Below are 20,398 nucleotides of genomic sequence, written 5' to 3'. Positions count from 1 at the left end.
ACCACAATGAAAAACGTCAGTGTTTATTAATATATTGGGTAAATGAACCTGAGGCATTCATAAAATAGATCATTACCTACAGTCATTAAAAATCATAAGGTAAATCTAACTTACCCAACATAGGAGCATGTGCTAGGAATTTATTTGAAGCTCGAAAAGAAAGTCACAGACTAACAGCTGTAGTATGATCTTATTTTTAGGACAATATACATAACCCTGTATCCCTAGAAACTGTCCACATGAGAAGCAAATTGAGCAAGCAGGGAAGAACTTCATGCTCGAGTGTGTGTGTGTGTATGTGTGTGTAGGGTGAATTCATGTGTAAGTTTGAAAACACAATAAAAGCAACCAGTTTTCCCTGGCTCTTCCATGCAATGCTCCTGAAAGTGAAATCCAGTTCATGGGCAGTGCAATACAAGTGGCTGTGCAAGTGCTGCTGAGGCAAGAGGACTCCTTCTCTATCAGCTCATCCTCCAGTCCAAGAAAGAAATAAAACTGAAAATCGCCAATTTGGGGACAAGAGGACAGCAAAATAAGACAGACGAAAGAACTAGGAGGCAAAGGGCATTTACAGAGGTCTAAATACAGGCATGTACATATGTAAATATATTTATATATAATGATATGGAAATAGATCTATGTACATATACTTATACGTTAAGTATTAAGGTAGTAGATGGACATTGAGCCTCTAGTACTCCCTCAACACAAGAACACTTTGTTTTAATATTCTGTGATGCTCATCTTCTCGATAAGATAGCTTAAGACAAAGCGGGTGCATAAGCAAATGTGGTGAAGAAAGCTGATGGACCAGGCTATCAAAAGATATAGCACCTGGGGTCTTTAAGGACTGAAGATAAACAAGTAGCCAGCTAGCTGAGAAACAACAAAGCCCACATGGAATAAACACACCAGCCTGTGGGATCATGAGGTGTCGATGGGATCAGGTATCAGGCGTCAAAGACTCAGAACAAAAAATATTATCGATGTGAATGAGGGGGAGGGCGGAGTGAAGACCCAAAGTCCATGTGTAGACAATTGGACATCCCCTTACAGAAGAGATAAGCCAGTCAGGGGGCTAGTAGCACTGATGAAACATACAACTTTCCTCTAGTTCTTGAATGCGTCCTCCCCTCCCTTCCCCATCCCACATGCATGACCCCAATTCTACCTTACAAATATCCGACTAGATCAGAGCATGTACATGGGTAAGAGCAGGGAACAGAGAATCCAGGATAGATAAACCCCTCAGGACCAATAATGAGAGTAGTGATACCAGGAGGGTAAGGGGAAGGTGAGGGAAGAAAGGGGGAACTGATCACAATGTTTGACGTATAATCCCCTCCCAGGGGGACGGGCAACAGAAAAGTGGGTGAAGGGAGACAGCAGATGGTGCAAGACGTGAAAAAAAACTTGTAATTTATAAATTATCAAGGGTTCCTGAGGGAGGGAGGATGGGAGAAGGGGGGAAATGAGCTGATATCAAGGGCTCCAGTAGAAAGAAAATGTTTTGCAAATGATGTTGGCAACATATGTACAAATATGCTCGACACCATGGATGGATGGATGAATCGTGAAAAGAGCTGTAAGAGTCCCCAATAAAATGATTAAAACAATAACAACAAAAAGATTTATAGCCTCAGTAACTCAATAGGGGCAGTTCTATTGCTCTATAACATTTCCAGGAGTCAGAATGACTTGATAACAATAGGCACTGTTGTCTGAGGAAAATAAATCTGTGCTCATTAAAGCCACTCATTTGCGGTATTTCTTTTGCATTAGCAGTGAGAAACTCGGATTTTAAGCACACACAAAAAAATGTAAACACATGTTCTTATGTGATTTCAATATTAATTTAAGTAAATGTATTATAATTTTTAAAATCCCTACTTTCTAAATTAAAGCGGAAATTCGGGTCTTTGAACTGGGCTCCCCAATTTAGGTGTTGTGAAATCCCAGGGGCATTTCCAGAAGCGGAAACAGTGTCCTTCTCCTCTCAGGGCATCCAAGTGGCGCCTCAGGCTGTACCACCTCAAGGCCAGCTCTGGCCACATGGGGGTGTCAGCACCCGGACTGCGCTTTCAGAAAGTCCTGCAAGGGAAGCCAACCTTCTGGCTGCTGCTGCTGCTGCTGCTGCTCCAGCTGTTTCTTCCGTTTGGCTTCCAGAACAGGATTCTCATACTGCGTCTTCCTGTTGATGTGGCTGGGGAGGAAGGCAAATAATATATTCAGTTTGGACACATTTCATCCCACAAGTGAAATGCCAGCCAAGCCAAGTCCTGTGATTAGAAATGAACAAAACAGGTGGTCTGAAATGTTGGCCATCTTCTGTCACAATGTGCAGTTAAGGAGAGGAAATAAAAAATCATACCTTCCATATACTGACTGCTCACGGTGCTACCTGTTTGCAAGCATTAGCTCTTAAAAATCCTCAGTAAATGCCATGAGACGGGTCCTATTTCTATTCATATATTATGGATAAGGAAAGTAAATTTCGGAGCAGCTAGGTAATAATTCTTCTAACGTATCACAGCTACAAGCATGAGAAAGGCAAGCGTGCTCAGCTGGGTCTGTTGGAAACCCCAAGGGTTTAAGTGTCAGCTCTCTGTAAGTGTTCAAGGTCTCACCCGACAGGGGAAGCTTTGAACTCATTAAGACATGGGTTACAGGACTGTTGAAAAATAAAATTAGTGGAGACTTTAATAGAGATATGACGTTGTGTATAACATGATTTTAGAACCATGCAACTTTCCTACAATAGGTTTCACAGCGGCACATACATTCAGCCACACCATTACATTAAAGGGTTCCACTACCATCTGTCTGTTGTCTAATCAACAGACCCATGAAACCCAATGAACCAAAGCCACTGCCACTGGGTTGATTACAAATCACGACCCCATATCGTGATTCCAAGGCTGTCAATCTTTACAGAAGACAGCCTCATCTTTCTCCCACAGAATATATCGTGGATTTGAACCATTGAGCCTGTAATAAGCAGGCCAATGCTTATCTCACAACACCACCAGGGCTTCCTAATAAGTCCACAGAAAAATAAAACACATATACATATAGTAAAACTGGGAAAGCCGGGACTTGTGTAAAGCAGAAAACTGCCAAGAAAGAGAACTCAGTGGATGTTTATTAGGGAGGACTCTCAAAGGCAGTCCTTGTGTTCCGGCTCTCCTTGGTTTCACTGTATTTACGAATGCATATACATTATATGTGTGTACGTACACAATGCACATTATATGTATGTCATAACATGTGTTTGCATACATACCAGTAATACCCAAGAAAGTGTAGACCTGTAAAACCTGTAGAGCAGAAACCTCTAAGGGAAAGAACACGCCAACCCTTTTCCACTCAGAGAGTGACAGAAAATTGGCTAGACTTCACCCTGTCAAAGGTGGGCAACTTGTGAGACCCACAGAAGCAAACAAGGCAGTCTCAGTGAGTTCTGGCTGTCATGGTGTCATGATTTCACTGTATATTTATATACACATATACAGTATACCACACATGTACATATATATGCATAGAAACAAGTTGCAGTTATAAATATATACATATGTGTGTGTATCTATTCCCAAAGAAACCCAGAATTTTTTACCCCAAAGCTATGTATTTAAGGTGTTTTTTTTTAATAAACAAATCCTCCAGAGTACTCTCCATTACATATAATACATTTGTCAAATCTGAGATTTCATTTTTGCAAACATTTTTCAAACTTCTCTGTTTGGATGGCTGACAGCACCTCTCTTGTTCTTTCTTTACCTCTTCTACTTTGTGAAATCTGTCCTTTCATGTCCCACTTTATTCGTGGAAACAAAAGTAAGTTTCACGGAACAAGGTCAGCTGAGTCAGGCGCATGTGGCAAGAGAGGCATGTTGTTTTTTTTGCCCCAAACTGGCGCACTCAGATGGCTGCGTGAGCAGCTGCATTGTCATGGTGGCAAAACCAGTCCCCCCTCTGTCACAAATCAGGCCTTTTTGGTCACATACTCTTATGCTATCTGTTCAGAACCTCTAAATAGAAAAACTGCTAACAGTCTGACCTGGTGTAGTGAACTCCAAATGCACTACCAGTCAACATTTTCAGCCTTTCGGGAAGTTGACAGACATTCAGAATGAGGTTTGTCATCAATCGACATTTCACCTTTTTGAAATGAGAGAGCCACTAGTACACTTGAGTTTCCCCATAGCACTGTCCCTGTAAGCTGTGTTCAACATCACAACAGTTTTTGCAACACTTTTCCTGAGCAGGAAACAAAATTTCACAGCTGCAAGCAGTTCTCTTAAATTGGCCATTACAAAATACAAGGTTCGAGTAAAACTGCTTTTATGAAAGAAATTCACAGTGACCAGAGAACCTTCCCAGGTGACGGCACTGGGTGCACTAACTCAGAATGCATTCCTTGATGCTCACCCAGTGGGAAAAATGCATACCATGAATCTCTGCCCAACAGAGGTTCTTTATGTTTTGGGAGAGCAGTACCCCCTCATGTAGTAAGGTAAGACCTTGCCCCACCTGTCACGCCACATCACTTAGCAAACTTGATATCTCTTATTCCTTTCTCCTCCTGATACACAAAATAGCTGAGAGAGAACTCAAGATATGCCCCAAAGAAGAACAGACCCCTCTCTGAGAAGAGCAATCTGTGGCTCATAATGGCAATGTCTGTCATGAAGGTCAGAGAAATGACTGAGCCTTCCCCATGGAGGCTTCAGATCATCAATCCTTGGTAAGCACAGAGGAAGCGATGCTAGTATTGGCCAAAGAAGCCTGCTGTATAGAACTCAGTAAGATGTGGAGCATTTTATGTGGACTGGCATTTTGGTATCATTCATATGTTCACATCAGACGGGTATGAAGCAAGTGACTTTCCATTTCTATAACATGTGCGAGAAGAAGCGTGCCCGTGAGCTTCGTTGTGCCAGGTGTGATTATGGACATAGAAGAATCATGCAGTATCCTTTTCTGTCAAAGGACATTAGTTGTTTCTCATCTTTCTCAGAGGAAATCATATGTGGTTTCCAATGTTTCACCTCTCCAGTTTTTCAGGGTTTTTCTTGCAATAACACTTTATCAAAGGACTGCTGGTGCAGTTACCTGCTGTCACCTTGGCCCTGGACTGATGGTGACCTCATATCCAATGGGAAGCAAGTCATATGATCTATAGGGTTTTCACGGGCTGATTGTCCGAAGTAGATGAACTGGTCTTTCTTCCAGACAGGCTTAGTCTAGAAACTCCCCTTAACCTGTTCAGTATCATAGCAACATGCAAGTTTCCAATGACAGTTGGGTGTTGGCTGCATGTGAGGTGAAGTGAACTGGCTGGTGACAAATCAAGTTCTTCCACAGAGAGGTGAGAGCTCTAGCCTTGAGTTCTGATGCAACAATGAGCTGCAGGCCCAATGCCAGTCAGAGGTACACAGGAGACAGGGGAGCATGATGGTGTCAGGCAGCGACCATCGGCAAGGGAAGTGTATCCAACCCACTGCTGTTAAGTCGATTCTGACTCACAGGAACCTTATTACATAGGATTTCAGAAGCTATAACTCTTTATGGGAGCAGGTAGCCTCTTTCGGTGTGGCTGGTGGGTTTGAACTGCTGACCTTGCAGTTAAGCAGCTTGTAAGAAAGTACGAAAACTCTTACAACTTGGGATGGTTCCCAACATCCTTCCTAATGCTGACAACATTCATACATGATTACAATCTTCCTGATCCTCTTACAATTGCCAAATGGATAAATAAGTAAACACTAAGAAGTTCAGGCTTGGGCAGGGGATAAGTAGGTCAAATGGGTTTCCTCCTGAAGAGAAATGCACCCTACTCGCTTGTTCTAGCAAACTCTGTGTTTTCTGATCCATTTATAAATTCAATTAATACTGTTAAGAACCTGCCATATACCTGGATCATATTGGGCCTTGGTAAAGCAGTGGTAATCAAAATAGATGCCAATCTGTCCTCAGAGTTCCTGAATATACACTATAATACATACTTTTCCCCATGAAAGACTGAATCTTGTTGCTGTTATTCTTTGCTGCCACGAAGTCGTAGGGATGGCACACACAGTGGGATGAACCCTGCCTGGTCCTCTGCTCTCCATCACTGCCACACACAGCTTCCGCTGACAGACTGGGGGAGCCTGCATCCGAGGAGCAATGGCCAGGAATCTAACTCGGGTTTCCTACCTGGAATGTGGGACTCTGCCCTAGAACCACCAATGCCCCCCACCCATTAAGGTAATATTACCTTGCTATTCTTACTGTTATTTAGCATCAGTCCCTTGCGGGGATCAAAAACCCTGTACAGCATACGTGTGCATAGTTACAGAGAAAATACAAACGTGTGGGCTGCTCAGGAGTACTTACTCTACATAGTAGATACCATACACGGGGTCTTCAATCTTTTCCCAACCAGCTGGCAGTTCTGAAAAACAAAACCATATTTAGAACCAGAAGTGCGGTGTGCCACTGAGCCTGTGAGTTTCCTACGACAGAGCTACATATAAAGACTCGTGAAAAGAAAAAGACTTAGAGCCAAATAGAAATGTGTACACTAACAACAACAACAACAACAACAACAACAAAAATGTGTGTTATTTTTATTCAGCCAAATAGTGTTTTCCTCTGTGGAGAGCAATTCTCAATCTATTATTTTATGCAAGAAAGCAAAATGTAGCTCCAGATGCTTTCATTCTAAGTCAACTATTAAATTAGATTTTCATGGAAATTGTGTTAAAATTCACCTTCAAATGCCTAGTTCCTATTTTAAAACATTTATAGTTTCTCATTTTCTTTCTTGCCATCCTTACTAAACAAGCAGAAATAAATAACTTGAGGATGGAAATGAATGTTTCTTTTCATTTTTAATACAACAGTGGTGCTTTGCTCACCACGGACCAGGTCAAATTTGCACCCCACTTCCTCCTGGCTTCTAGTGAATGGGCATGTCTATGTGGTGGTGGACTTGGAAATGCATTGTTCCGTCAGGACTCATATCTCCCAGCCTAGCCCCTCAGCCCTAACTGGTGAGAACAGTGGCACAGCTTCTGCTCTCACGGGGCCTGGCCCGACTCCTTTGAATGTCGCTGCTGGAAGGGCATTGGGGGATGCACATGCCTTTCTAGAAACTCAACCATGCTTCTGTTGGACTTCTATTTTGTAAGGTTTCCTACAATAGGTCAGGAATGTCTCCAGGTAACAGGGCGTTCTCTTGAGACAATAATGCACTAGATTACTGCAGTTGCTTAAAAACAAATAGGATGGGCATTGTGTCATTAAGTAACCCCTTCTGAACTGCAGCACCTGCTATTGTTGTTGTTAGACGCCATCCAGTCGGGTTTAACTCACAGTGACCCGGCGTGAAACAGAAGGAAACCCTGCCTCGCTCTCTGCCAGCCTCACAGTTGTTAGAATGTTTGAGCTCATTGGTGTAGCCCTGTGTCCATCCATCGCTTTCTTCCCACGGCTCCACTTCATGACCAGGCATAGTGTCCTTCTCCAGGGACCGGCGTCTCCCAACAACACGTCCAAAGGACATGCAATGTAATGTAAACGTCTCCTTTACATGATAGGGGTCTTCAACAAGCTCATGGACAAATGGAATGGAAAGATCACGGAATTTTTTCAGAACTTTTTGAAGGCTTCTCAGATATGGAATTAAGGCAAACTTGGACTTTACCATGCTCTAAAATAAATTTAATCTCCAGAAGTAGTCATTAAGCCCAACTTAACGGAAATGGTATAAACACTTAAAATATAACTTATTTTTTAAGTGACTAGGTTCTTTCTTAAATCGAAGATTCATGTGGTCATGATGTTCAAATAGTGACCATTTCATCAGGTCACAAGACTCAACAGATACCACACACAGTTCCAGAGGGAAAGGGAGCCACACCAACTCACACAAACTAATCACTCCAAGTTTGTGTTTTGCTCAGGTGTCATGGTTTTTCTTCTACAAAGTCCTTGTTTGCAAACAACGAAACAGGTTTTCCCCCCTCTTCTGAAATTTAAAAACAAAACAAACAAACAAAAACTCGTAGAATGTGGAATTGACTTGAAGGCACACAATAGTATTCTTTTCCTAAAAGTGAGTCAGGCACTGGGATACAAAGAAAGTATTTGGATTCTGGGAGACAAGCTACAAGTCCAAATTGCAGAGGCGGGTACAACCTGTCCCTTTTATACACCGAGGCTTAGGGACCAAAGCAAATCCAATACCTGGGACAGCTTCTCCTTGGAAAGCTGGAAGTTAGCATTTAAATGGAAATGAACCAGGAAAATATTTCCAGTGGTTGTGAATTGGACATTAAATTTTTTGTTGTTCACAGTCCTCCGTGTGTTCAGGCATCTGGGAAAAGAGTGGGTGACTGTGAGGGGGGCACCTAGTCAAATCTGCTACCTAACTACTTCCTTGATCATCCCTAGGGGAAATATGGAGAACGGATTTGCTCGATTATTAATTTGGAAAGCTTTGACTGAAGGACCAGCCCCTGGAGAACATCACGCTTGGTCGAGAGGAGGGGACAGAAAGAGGATAAGCCTTCCGGGGGTGGACGGACGCCGGGCTGCAACTGTTGGGGCTGAAGCGTAGCAGCAATTGTGAGGCTGGGACAAGGTCAGGCAGCGCTTCATTCTGTGGCACATACAGGCTCGCTGTGAGTTGGAATTGACGGGATGGCACACAACACTAGTGTTCTTTGCCTAAGACTGTGTTCAGCACGGGGACACAAGGACACTCAGAGATCAACTGTCCAAACCGACGTTGAAACAGCTCACGGTAAGTGCTCTGTGGTGTATGCATGGAGGGTGCACCCAAGAAAATCACCAGTGATCTCTTTTCAGTTATGTAGACCAGAAGTTACAATTCTAGAACTGGAAAATGGAACCGGTGAACTGATATTTCTGAAGACATTGTAGCTTCTTAACATTTCCATCTTCTGCAGGAGATTAGTAAACTCCAAAAAATTTCCAGTTGAAATTTCAAGTTAAAGCTCACTTTCAGTAGGAAAGATAGATTCCTTATTTCCAATGTGGTGATTATCTTGATAATAGGAATTAGTCTCCTAAGGCTTAAAATAGAAATAGGTCATCAATTTTAAAAAGATGTTTGTCCTAGAATTTGCCATTTGGTTCTAAAAAAAACCAAAATGGGAGAAAAAACGTAAGCCTAGAAACTAATTAACCCTTTGCTGTCAAGTGGATTCCAATGTATAGCGGTTCTATAGGACAGTGTGGACCACCGGGCCCACAGGTCTCCCAGACTACCGTCTCTGCCGAGGTCGACTGATGCGTGCTTTCCTTTTCGTGCAGAGTGGCCAGTGGGCAGCCAGGCGAGGGACTGCTGTGCTCCCCAGGCTCCGGGGTGTCATTAGATGAGCATTGTGTTTACTGACGTCTCTGAGGTCAACTGGAAAGTCACTTTCCTCATTCTAGGCAACAGATAAAAATATCACTGATAGTACTGGTGACTAGAACCCTTTTGGGAGCCCTGGCGGCACAGTGGTTACACACAGGGCTGCTAGCCACAAGGTCAGCAGTTCAAGACCACCAGCTGCCCCACCGGAGAAAGTGGAGGCTTTGTGCTCTTTTAGAAGCTCTACAGTCTCAGAAACCCACAGGGTTAGTTCTACCGTGCCCTGTAGGGTCGCCATGGGTTGGAATCCACTGGAGGGCGGTAAGATGAGTAAGAATCATTTTGGGGGCTGCCAGGGTCTGGGATTAAGCCATGGCTCACTTTGTGGCCCGGGGTCTCCGAAGCACACCTACCACGTTGACTTTCCTCAAAGGTCAGGTGTGAGTAAAATGAGGATGCTTCTAAAACACAATTGCAGCACCCAGCACATGGAAGCATTTGCCAGAATGGCAGTGGTAGAAGGCAGAATTCTATGGCCTGTGTGCTCACTCTTCTGCCTCCCAGAATCTCAGGCTGTATTGTTCTGTCACCCCAGAAGCAAAAAGTGAGCAGTCAAGTGTTCCCAATACTTTTCAAAAGAGATTTGTCAGCCCACAGGTTTGTGTCAGCAGCCACACAAAGAGATTACAGTGGAGCTTGAAGACGGAGGTTTCGTTTCAGTTGGGAGGGTAACTCTGCCCTGTGTTTCCCTCTGCTCCCTGGTTCCACCGCATCGGTGTTCTGCAATCCCCAAAGCAGGCTGTGCCAGTGCTCCTCGATGCTGGGCAAACCAAAAGGGCCAAGTGGAGCTACTGACCCAGCTCCAACAACATAGTTCAGAAATGACAACTCGATGATCACATGATCTGCGTCCAGCACCCAAGCCAACCACCCACACCTCTCAGAGAGATGATGGAGTGGGTTTCGCTCTCACATCTGGAATTGCCTTCTTCACAGAAAATCTGAAGTTGTTACTGTTTGAAATTAAGGCCTTCCTATTAAGAAATTGGCCAGTGAGCTTGTCAAGAGAGTGTCGGAATGGCTACAACAGAAAGATAGTACATGTCTATGGGAGCCACTGGGTCTGTGGTAGCCATGTGTGGGCCAATCTGAAGGGTCATATCTCTACCCTGCTTAGTTGGCACATTGGAGCTATTTCTATAGTATGGCATGCATTCTTCCCTTCCTGCATTAGAGGGAAAACAGGACGACGGGGAAGCCCTGAAACTCCACTAAGAGGAAATGAATGGATAAGCATTAAAACTCATAACAACAATAACATAGTAGTTACAGGGGAAACAATACAGATGCTTTGCCCACGCTTTCAACACTGGCTCCTCCGTAAGTCTGTGTTCCTGAGGAAGTCGTGTACCTCCACGAGTCACTAACAGTAGGCACAGGGTCACCTGCACATCTGATTCACACATCAAGACTAGTTTAAATGTGCCCGACACAATGGATGAATATATGGATTGTGATGAGATGTAAGAGCCCCCAATAAAAGTATTTAATAAAAATAAAGACTAGTTTAAAGTGGTTTAACGCCATTCATTGTGTGTTTGGAAAACCTAATTGTGTCTATTTTGATTATTTGCCTCTTATCACAGAATTGCTGTGGATGCTTTCCTAATAAAACCGGTCTCAAATTGAGCTATTGTGTCAGGTAAGACATAAGTCATTTTTACAAGGACCATAAAGACAACTTGTAAAGTATCTTTAAAAAGCAATCAATCAATAGTTACTGACCATCGTGCTATCATAGCCATCAATTATAGTCGGATATGTTGTAAACTTTAAGAAAAAACGAGCTCAATTCTATCATGTTCCGACTCAGTCCATTGTGATTATCTACATAAAAGTGAAAACAAGAATCGGAATTAAAATGCATTCAGATTTTCAGTTCTTAAGGGAATCTCAAAAATAGGCAAAGTCAATAATTTTAGGGCCATTCTATTCATAGCGACGATCCCCTAGTTAACATAAATACCATGGTCAACCAGCCAAGGATCCCATCTGCAATTCGGCGGAAACGTGCACTTCTCCAGCTAGCCCTCAATTTGCATCAGATGGAACGCAAACTAATTTTACTATTGCTCCAAGTTGAACATGAAGCAGGTAAGTTAGCAGGAAACATAATTCAACTTATTTCAACAGGAAAGAGAAAAGAGTCTGGCATAATCTGGTACTGTAAATTAGTTCAGAATTGCAAAAACTTAGGTGGTCAATACTTGATTTATATTCACACACATCCTAAGCAAATGTCAGAAAGCAGCACAGTGTCCAATTCCCAAGCCAGGCAAAAGGGTGGCAAGGTGAACGAACATCTGGAACACATGCCTTCCAAGCACCACCACGGCGAGAAATACTAACTATAGGAATGACTTCAGTATTGCGACTACTACAATCCTTGCTTTCGTCTTCTGTGATTTTTGTTTGTTTTCCTTGGTTATTTGTTGTTGTTGTTTTAGGTATTACCCATGTAGATAAGTATCAAATAGTAGACAAATAGGGAAGTTAGGGACAAATAAGGAAAGTTGTAGGGACACCGCACGCCTTTCCTCAATTCTGACTTAACTCTCATTTGTAAAACTACCTAGGCCCAAGTCACCCACTTTTTCTTCGGAGATAGAATTTATCACAATTCTGTGTGATGCCTGCTATTGGATACCTGGGTCTTAAGGTTGACCTTTCATAAACAGGCTGGAATGACAAGCATAATTGGAGACGTGCAAACTAAGGAGACAGCGGGAGTAAGCAATTCGCTGAGGACAACTCCATGCAGAGCAAGTCATGCGGCGGCAGCTGGGAGGTTTACCTAGTTCACTGTCCAGCTCCTCGGTGTGTACCCCTTCTTCTCCAAAGGAAGAGCAGGAATGAGACAGAAAAGAGAGAGACATTCAGACACCAGCACCAAGGAAGAAGTTCCCCATGGACACAAAGCAGTCAACACTTCACTTTCACTTGTCCTTACCTGCATCGTGGCTGAGTTCACTGACTTGGTTAGTAAATTTGTGCCCTCAGTGTAAATCACACAATGGTAGGAGCTAGTATTGGCAAAATGATTAGCAGGCTCATTTCCTTGCATATCAAAAGAGGGTTTGATTGGTGGTAAAAGATGACACGTTTCTTTGTGGTTTCAAGATTCTTAAGTGGGAAGTCACTTATTACAAACCTTATTTCAAACAAACAGCTCTTAGACATCTCAATAGTAGTTCTTTTACGTTCTTCAATATTCCTCTAATCAGCGAAGCCATAAAAACTCACAATTAAGGCATTATTTAACGTATTTAAGTGATTCTGCTGCCTGAAGAATGGAACCTTAACAACAACAACAACAAACCCATTGCCATCGAGTGGATGCTGACTCACAGTGAGTGGCCTGATGGGACAAGGTAGAACTGCCCCTGTAGGTATGAAGCCTCCATTTTTCTCCCACAGTACAGCTGGTGGTTTCAAACTGCTGACCTTATAGTTAGCAGCCTAATGTGGAACCCACTACACTCCAGAAGGGGAGTCAAATTGAAAACGTGGACCATCAAAGGAAGGGCGCCTGGATGCCTTCCAAAAGGAACTAGACAATAGAAAGCAAATGTCTAAAAATGATGGTGGCAACATATGTACAAACATGATACAACTGACGACGGAATTGTTAGAAGAGCTTTAAAGAGCCCTCCAATCAAATGATCTTTTAATACAACCCAAACAAAAAAACAAAAGGATGCTCGAAAGATGAACTTATGTCCTGGCGATGTTTATCAAGGAAATGGGTGCATCCCAACAAAGACTGCCCTGAAGGCGCAGCAGGAGGCAGAAGTGACTGATTCTGTACTGGGGTTCTACCCCGTAAAGAGTTATCATCTCGGAAACAACGAGGCGGGTCTTCATGTCCTATAGAGTTGTCACGAGTCAGAACTGACTTGATGGCAGTGGGTTTGGTTTTGGCATTCGACTTTTCAATGAAACAGTTCAGAATTATTTGAATGAGAATATTATCAATGACTTTGGGGAGCAAGCCAATATCCTTTCCATTCTCAGCTTCTTTCCACTGTCAGTAAGATATTAAATTATCACTTCAAAGAGAACACAGGACAGGACACAATAAATCATTTTGTACAAAAAGTATCCCCCATCTACAGAGCAAATCACTGTCATATAAACTCCACGATCCCAAGGATTAGGACTACATTTCGCTATTGCCGAATATCCAGTGCCCACTGCTTTGCCTGAGACTTGATTAGTATTCGCTGCACTTTTAGAAAATGAATGAATCCATCAATCTTTGCCTTTGGTAACCAACATGGCCACACAGCCTTTAAATTCTTGACTTAAATATGATCTAATTACAAATAGTAAGTTTTGAAATGGACACTGTTTCTTATCAAAGAAATCTGACTTGCATACAAACTTTCATGAAGCTGCCCATTAGACTTTTACTTAATATTTGGGGAGATTTTTTTTCTTCAATATATATATTTTTTACATTGAGATCTGCTATGTACCACTCACTGTGATCCATACAGATTGAAAAAGTCAGATGAAGAAGGTCCAAAACTCACATAAATAACCCAAAATAAACTGTGACTTATTCACTAGATTGTAACATATAGTAAAATGACCGAGCCATAGCTGAAGGCAAGGGGGAAAGTCCCTGATCTATCATATTCTGAAGGATATATAAAATGTATCCAAAAGTCTTTTGGAAGGAAGTGATTAAAATGGCAGAACTTTCTGTCCACTGTGATGCACTGAGGCATCTGAAGTGCTGAGCACAGACTTGACACAAAGAAGGCATCCGGCCCCCAAGTGGGAAAGGGAGGCGTGTTCTCAGCAGGAGCCACCACCTCAGGGAAGATTGGTGGGGAGGTAGAGCAGAGTGTGAGTGGGCCAGGGATGCCAGACAACACAGGGCTTGGAGAGGCAACTGAGAGACGTGGCACTCAGGCTGAGCAGAGCAGAGACCCGTGGGATTTATGGGGTGACCAGAGCTAATATAATCCCATTTACATTTCAAAACCATTGCTTGATAGCAGTGTAAAAAAAATGAGAGTGGGCAAAAGTGCAAGGGAGAGATGAACGTTATCTGGACTCGCCTGGTAAGTCATGAGACACAAGTGGACTGGCTCCACCTTCAGGAGGCAAAGTGCTTCCCTCTTTAGGAGATACAATGAATTTGGTTCTTGATGGTTGGGAATGGGTTTGAAGACAGGTGGCGGATCAGAGGGGACCCTTAAAAACTCAACTCGCTGCTGTCGAATAGATTTAGACCCCAAGTGACCCTAGAGGGCAGGGTAGAACTGTCCCTGTCACTTTTCAAGATTGTAACTCTTCACTGGAGTAGAAAGCCTCATCTTTCTCTCGAGGAGCAGCTGGTGGTTTTGAACTGTTGACTTTGTGATGATCAGTTTAACACCACCACGGCTGCTCAGACTCCTTCAGTAAATATGAATTTAGTGTCAAGTGGGAACATGAAAAAAGGAACACTTGGAGATAAATAGGTTTTGAGGAGGAAAGAATCATTCATTTGCTTTTAATCAGATTGAATTTGAAGTGTCTTTGAGACAACTCGACAGCCTAAAATATTGGCCGGGAGATTACAGGCAAGATTAAAGGCTTTTAATCAGAAAAGATATGTAATAATGACTACATGAGGTCTAAACTGAAAACTAAAATCTCAAACTAGTTCCTCATTTTTCAAATAGGAAATAGAAAGTAGTTATAATAATTAGTACAATGGCTGTATGATTACATTCCAGGTGTATATTGGTCTACAGAGAATCCACAGATTCACAAGAACAATATTGTGACCAATAACACTATTCTGTGTTTTACCATGGTATAAAAATGACAGAAGAAAGCTTTGTTCAATTTCACAGGAAATGCAGGCATGTGAACTGATCTTTGTTATATACAGGTGTGTAGACTGGCTTGATATTGAGACTGCTTATATTCCAAGACACATGTACATGGGATTTCTTAAAGAAAGAGTATGTAAGTCCTCGTGTTGGAGAGACAATTACAAAACTAACTGCAATTGGCATTCCTATTCAAACAGAAGACATACTTATTCTAGTTGAATAACATGTACAGAAATGCCAAGAATTCTAAGCATTAAAAATGACTAGATTTGATAAGAAAAACCTTAAGTGATTCTACTCAAGGTTTTAAATTCCGTTTACAGTTTTTCTCATTAAAAGCTGCTGTAGTTTTCTATCACCTATACAATTACATTAACAGGCATTTCCCTACCTTCTCAGTGTAAGTATAATGAATATTGACATTGAAGACCTTATGGTATTAAGAGTACCTAAACTGTCTTAAAAAAATCGCTAGGTACCAAATAAAGATTACATTTTGTTCTGTGAATTTTAGAGTTTAGAGTTTTTGAAACTGGCTATTTTCGTGCTATATATTAAAGATTATTTTAATAGCCAGGACAGTCCACTACCCCCACATAATGCAACATAAGAAAGCTGGCCATACCTGTTCTTCAGAATTAGGACCAAACAGCCAAAATGACACACGTTTCTGTTATACCTCCGACCTCAGCAGGCTTTGTGCTTCCGCTTGAAGTCATTCTACTAATGTAACGCTGCAATTTTACACTCATTGACTGCAACACACAGCCCATGCGTCACAGAAGGGGCTTGGAGCACAAAGTCTCAATAGCACCACGCTTTAAAAACACTAGTGTACATTTTGAAATAAATCTCAAGTTCACATATGCAACGATTCTGCACCATAGTACAAATTATTAATAACGTTTTCTATCTTGTAGTAAAATATGTATACAATAATTATACTACTAATTCAAATGCCAGAATTGAAAACTTAGTAGGAAAGCAAACCATTTCCCCTTTAATTCATCTCTGGAAAACAGTACTTTCTGTAGAATTTGGAACAGATTACGGTGTACTCTAAAGGAACATATTTTGTCTTTGGGTTTTTTTCCCCACTTTGGAGAAGTAGTTATAAATTTCAATTCCTTGAAATAAACTTCTGCAACAGTAACCCTGACAGCCCGTTCATTTTTTTTTTTCAAGAAGAAGGGGGTGGAGCTGTCACTAACACTGTAGCTGTTCTCCCGGGAGAAAGAAGGCGTTTTGGAGAGTGGTGAGCGGCAGTTGCCAGGTGCCACTGAGTCCGTTCGGATGCAGAGGCCCAGTGACAACGCAGAAGGACCCCATGGGACTGCTCGATGGTGATCTTGCAGAAGCAGATGTTCAGCTGCTTCTCTCACCGAGCAGCTGGCGGGGTGCAAATCGCTTCCTAGATATTCAGGGTGTTCTCTGAATTATACAGAGTCCCAAACAAGTCAAGATCTACCTCATGCTGGAAAAATCTTAAGAATTAAGAAATATGCAGAGGTCAAGAAAAGTGCTTTGATATTTTCCCCCTTAAGGATTATATAACTTATGCTCCGATTCTCCCCTGCCCCCTCAGGGTAAGAGTTATATAACATAGGGTTAAGGCTCAATAGAGGAAGAGGCCAGAGAATTTCGGTTTCCTTAAAGAACTTTCCGCATCTTCTCCAAATCCCTCACCTCCACAGTTTCTGGCTGTGCTAAAGTTCTGTTCGGATGGAGATATGTATTTGCATCTGCCTTGCTGCTTTGAGGAACTGTTCTGTTGACAATTCTTCAGATGTCTCTGTGTCTCCAACACACTCACTATGGGATTACAACTTTTAGAAACATTAAAACCTGGCAACGCTCTCCTCATACTCTAGAACTTGCGCATGTCAACAAGCCCCTCCTTGAGAAACCCACTGCCTTCCTAGGCCCTTACCATCATCTTCACACTCTTCCAGAGGCTTCTGTTGCTTGTTGAGGCACCGAGGGTCTAGCCAAGATGTTGTTTTAGTGTTATGGCTGCAAATAAGAAACAGAAACAAGAAATTTGTGGCTAAAGGGGAAAAAAAAACATCAAAACACACACACACAAAGCTCAAAGACAGAAGAACACTCTTATACATTTGCTCCTCACAAAAGTTCTCGTGTTTTCCAAAAGCACAGAGCAGAGCAAAGAACCCAGGTCTGGAATTATGAAAGGACGTGCAAACGATCTTACCTCAGATCTTTACTTATCTAATAGGGTCAGCTCATTTCTGTAAGCTCAAAATGTAACACCACTTTTATTTTTGCACACTGAGTTCAAAATTAGGCCCCTTATCTACATCGTGGAGAACTAAAATTTGCTGAGGAGTAAACTTCAATTTATTTTATATTTGCCAATGACTTATATCTGGATGCTGGAATTCAGAGATGGCTGCTAGTTCACTCACTGTGTTATATAAGAATTCTGAAGACAGTGTGAAACTACCTCAATTCACCCAAGTGGCTCAAAGCTACTAATACATGTCATTACTCACAGCATCCTAAATTATGCCTTAGACATAGTATGGGCAACCCCAAATTACCTACAAGAAACATGATCTGGGCCAACAAAAGCTTGGAGAAGCTAACTGTGTCATCTGACGGCCTTCCGAAGGGTACGGTCTAATTCCAGACGAAATATTTCAGTAGACACTTGGGTCACTGAAGGCTTGAAAGTAGACAGAAACATTCCCCAGCATATTGACCTTCAGTCATGTTGGAAAGGTTGAGAGAAGGCCGGGAAGAATTCAGCTGCTGCCCTTTCCACAGCAGATCAAGATTCCGGGGCAAAGTTCTGTCTGAGTCCCTAGAGGGCCTTCTACAAGCCAAGTCCGTAGGGCAAGAAACTTCAAGTCAAGTCATTTGGGTGAAATACCAAACACAAAATCAAGAAATTTGCTTGGGAAAAAATTATTTTCTTTCGTTTTTCCATTTTTAAAGTTCCAGTAGTTATTGTTAGTTGCTATCAAGCCCAAATTAACTCATGGTATTAACTCATGCTATCTCCATGTGGCCAATCTACGCACGGAGAAAACACTCTTTTCCATAGGGATTTCTAAGCTGTGATCTCTCAGAAACAGATTGTTCTGGCTCTCTTCAGAGGCACCTACGGGTGTGTTTGAACTGCCAAAGTTTCAGTTAGCCAAGGGCTTAACCATTTGTATAATATAAGGACTCTTGAAGTTTAGGCATGACATATACATTTATATGCACACACATATATTAACACTCTACGAATATTCTATGTGAAAATCTTATTGTCAACAAAAAGTACCATAAATGAAAAAGACAGTATGGGCAAATGTATACACATGTCATCTCAACTGTGTAGAACAAACCAAAACAAAATGGAAAAACAGCAACGACCACCCCCATTGTTACCTATTGGTGCATGCAGTATTGTGTAGGTACTACTGCGAAGGTTGCTTTACTCTTTTTTTTTCTCTCTAAATTCCATTTCCTAAAATCCTTATAGTAATCTATAAGAAATTTATTAGCATTAAAATGATTAGTTCATTTGACAGATGATAAAACTGAGGGTTAAGAAATCTGTCCAAGTACCCTCCTCCTTGTAATCTAGAGAACTTGGTACCGCTAGGATTGTGCATAATTTAAAAGAAAAAACTTTGTTAAATTTAATTGTAGATACACATTCAGTTATAACAAAGAGTAAAGAGAAAGTCCACATGCCCTTTACCCAGGTTCCATGAGCAGTCCCCATTGCCATTGGTCCCATGAATTTATCCAGACTGATTAAGACCCTATAGGACAGAGAGGGTTTCCAAGGCTGTGATCTTGGTGGTATTGTTGAGTATGCTTTCCACTGCTAACTGAAAGGTCAAAGGTTCAACACTACCAGACTTCTCCGCAATAGAAAAATGAGGTGATCTGCTTTCGCGAAGAGCTAGAGCTTTGAAAAACCATACATAGAGTTGAGATGAGCTAGAATTGACTCCATGGTGGGTTCCAATTGCTTACCTTTCAGTTCGCAGCTAAGTAACCATTGAACTCCTTCCACTAATAGTAACATAAAACTTCAGTGCAGTATCACAATAAGGAGTGTGATACAGTCAAGATACAGAGCAATTCCTGTACTGCAAAGATCTCTTGCGTTGCAGGTTCATACTAGACACACTGTCCTTCCTAACCTAGCCCCGAGCTCTTGCTTCAGCTCATGGGAACCATTCCTCTTTCTTCTTCTACTCCGATCATTTTAATCTGTGTTCTACTCCTATCGTTTTACAGTATGTAACCTTTGGGGATTGTTATTGTTCATATCGCATCATTCTCTGAAGATTCATCCCAGTTGCTGTGTACCAATGATTATTATTTTTATTGATAAGGAGTATTCCATGATGTGTATTCTTCAAGGATTATCTGCGCTGTCTCCAGTTTCAGAGCTATTATGGATACATCTGTATGACATTCATGTACAAATCTTTTTGGTCAACCCAAACCTTCATTTCTCTGCGATAACTAATCAGATGTACAAATATCAGGTTGTGTGACAACTGCATGTTAGGTGTTTGTTTTAATATTTGCCATTTGAACCATGTTCAGCTTTTTAAGAAATAGCCAGGCTGTGTTTTTAAAATGATCTATCATTTTCCATTTCAATAATAATAAAGAAATGATTTGGTTTCACTACATCCTTGCCATGAGCTAGTGTTGCCACAACTTTGAGGCATTCTAATAGGTGCGCAGTGGCGTTTCATTTTGCTCTGAGTTGGCATCTCTCAAAGAGCCCCAGTGGCTCTGCCAGGTAAACCCTGGACCACTAAGTACAAGAACAGCAGTTCAAACCCACAGGCTGCTCTGCAGGGGAAGGATGAAGCTACCTGGTCTGATAAAGATTTACAGTCTCAGAAATCATCTAGGGTTAGCTCCATGGCAGTGTGTTTGGCTTTGGGAATGGTTAATAATATTGGACAGGTTTTTAAATATCTAAGACAAAGATCTACTTCAGTCTCTGATCCACTCTCCACAAGATTAGGAGATGGGGCAAGTCAAGAAGTTCTGACTAAAAACAAGAAATTTGTTTGAATTGAAAAAAAACAATGCTGAAGAAGCCTAAAACTGTCTTCGGAGTGCCCACAGGGATTAAGTGTGCAGTGAGTTC

At 41.8% G+C, this 20,398-nt stretch overlaps 1 protein-coding gene across 16 annotated transcripts in view; it reads right to left on the bottom strand.

The window, feature by feature from the left end:
• Positions 1–20,398, bottom strand: part of MAGI1 (membrane associated guanylate kinase, WW and PDZ domain containing 1) — a 728,953-nt gene that overhangs the window by 84,020 nt on the left and 624,535 nt on the right. For 10 of the 16 annotated variants that reach the window (XM_075549926.1, XM_075549927.1, XM_075549919.1 and 7 more), the window contains exons 6-9: positions 17,192–17,274; positions 12,222–12,260; positions 6,379–6,436; positions 2,109–2,203 (exon numbers count right to left, since the gene is read on the bottom strand). In XM_075549926.1, the coding sequence (XP_075406041.1) occupies positions 2,109–2,203; positions 6,379–6,436; positions 12,222–12,260; positions 17,192–17,274 (275 nt within the window). The remainder of the gene's footprint in view (positions 1–2,108; positions 2,204–6,378; positions 6,437–12,221; positions 12,261–17,191; positions 17,275–20,398) is intronic. The other 6 variants (XM_075549933.1, XM_075549932.1, XM_075549917.1 and 3 more) reach the window with 1 other exon arrangement.

The sequence above is a fragment of the Tenrec ecaudatus genome, chromosome 5, assembly GCF_050624435.1.
Source record: "Tenrec ecaudatus isolate mTenEca1 chromosome 5, mTenEca1.hap1, whole genome shotgun sequence".
NCBI lineage: Eukaryota > Metazoa > Chordata > Mammalia > Afrosoricida > Tenrecidae > Tenrec > Tenrec ecaudatus.
The sequence above is the reverse complement of the archived record's forward strand: the minus strand, read 5'-3'. Positions and strand labels throughout refer to the sequence as shown.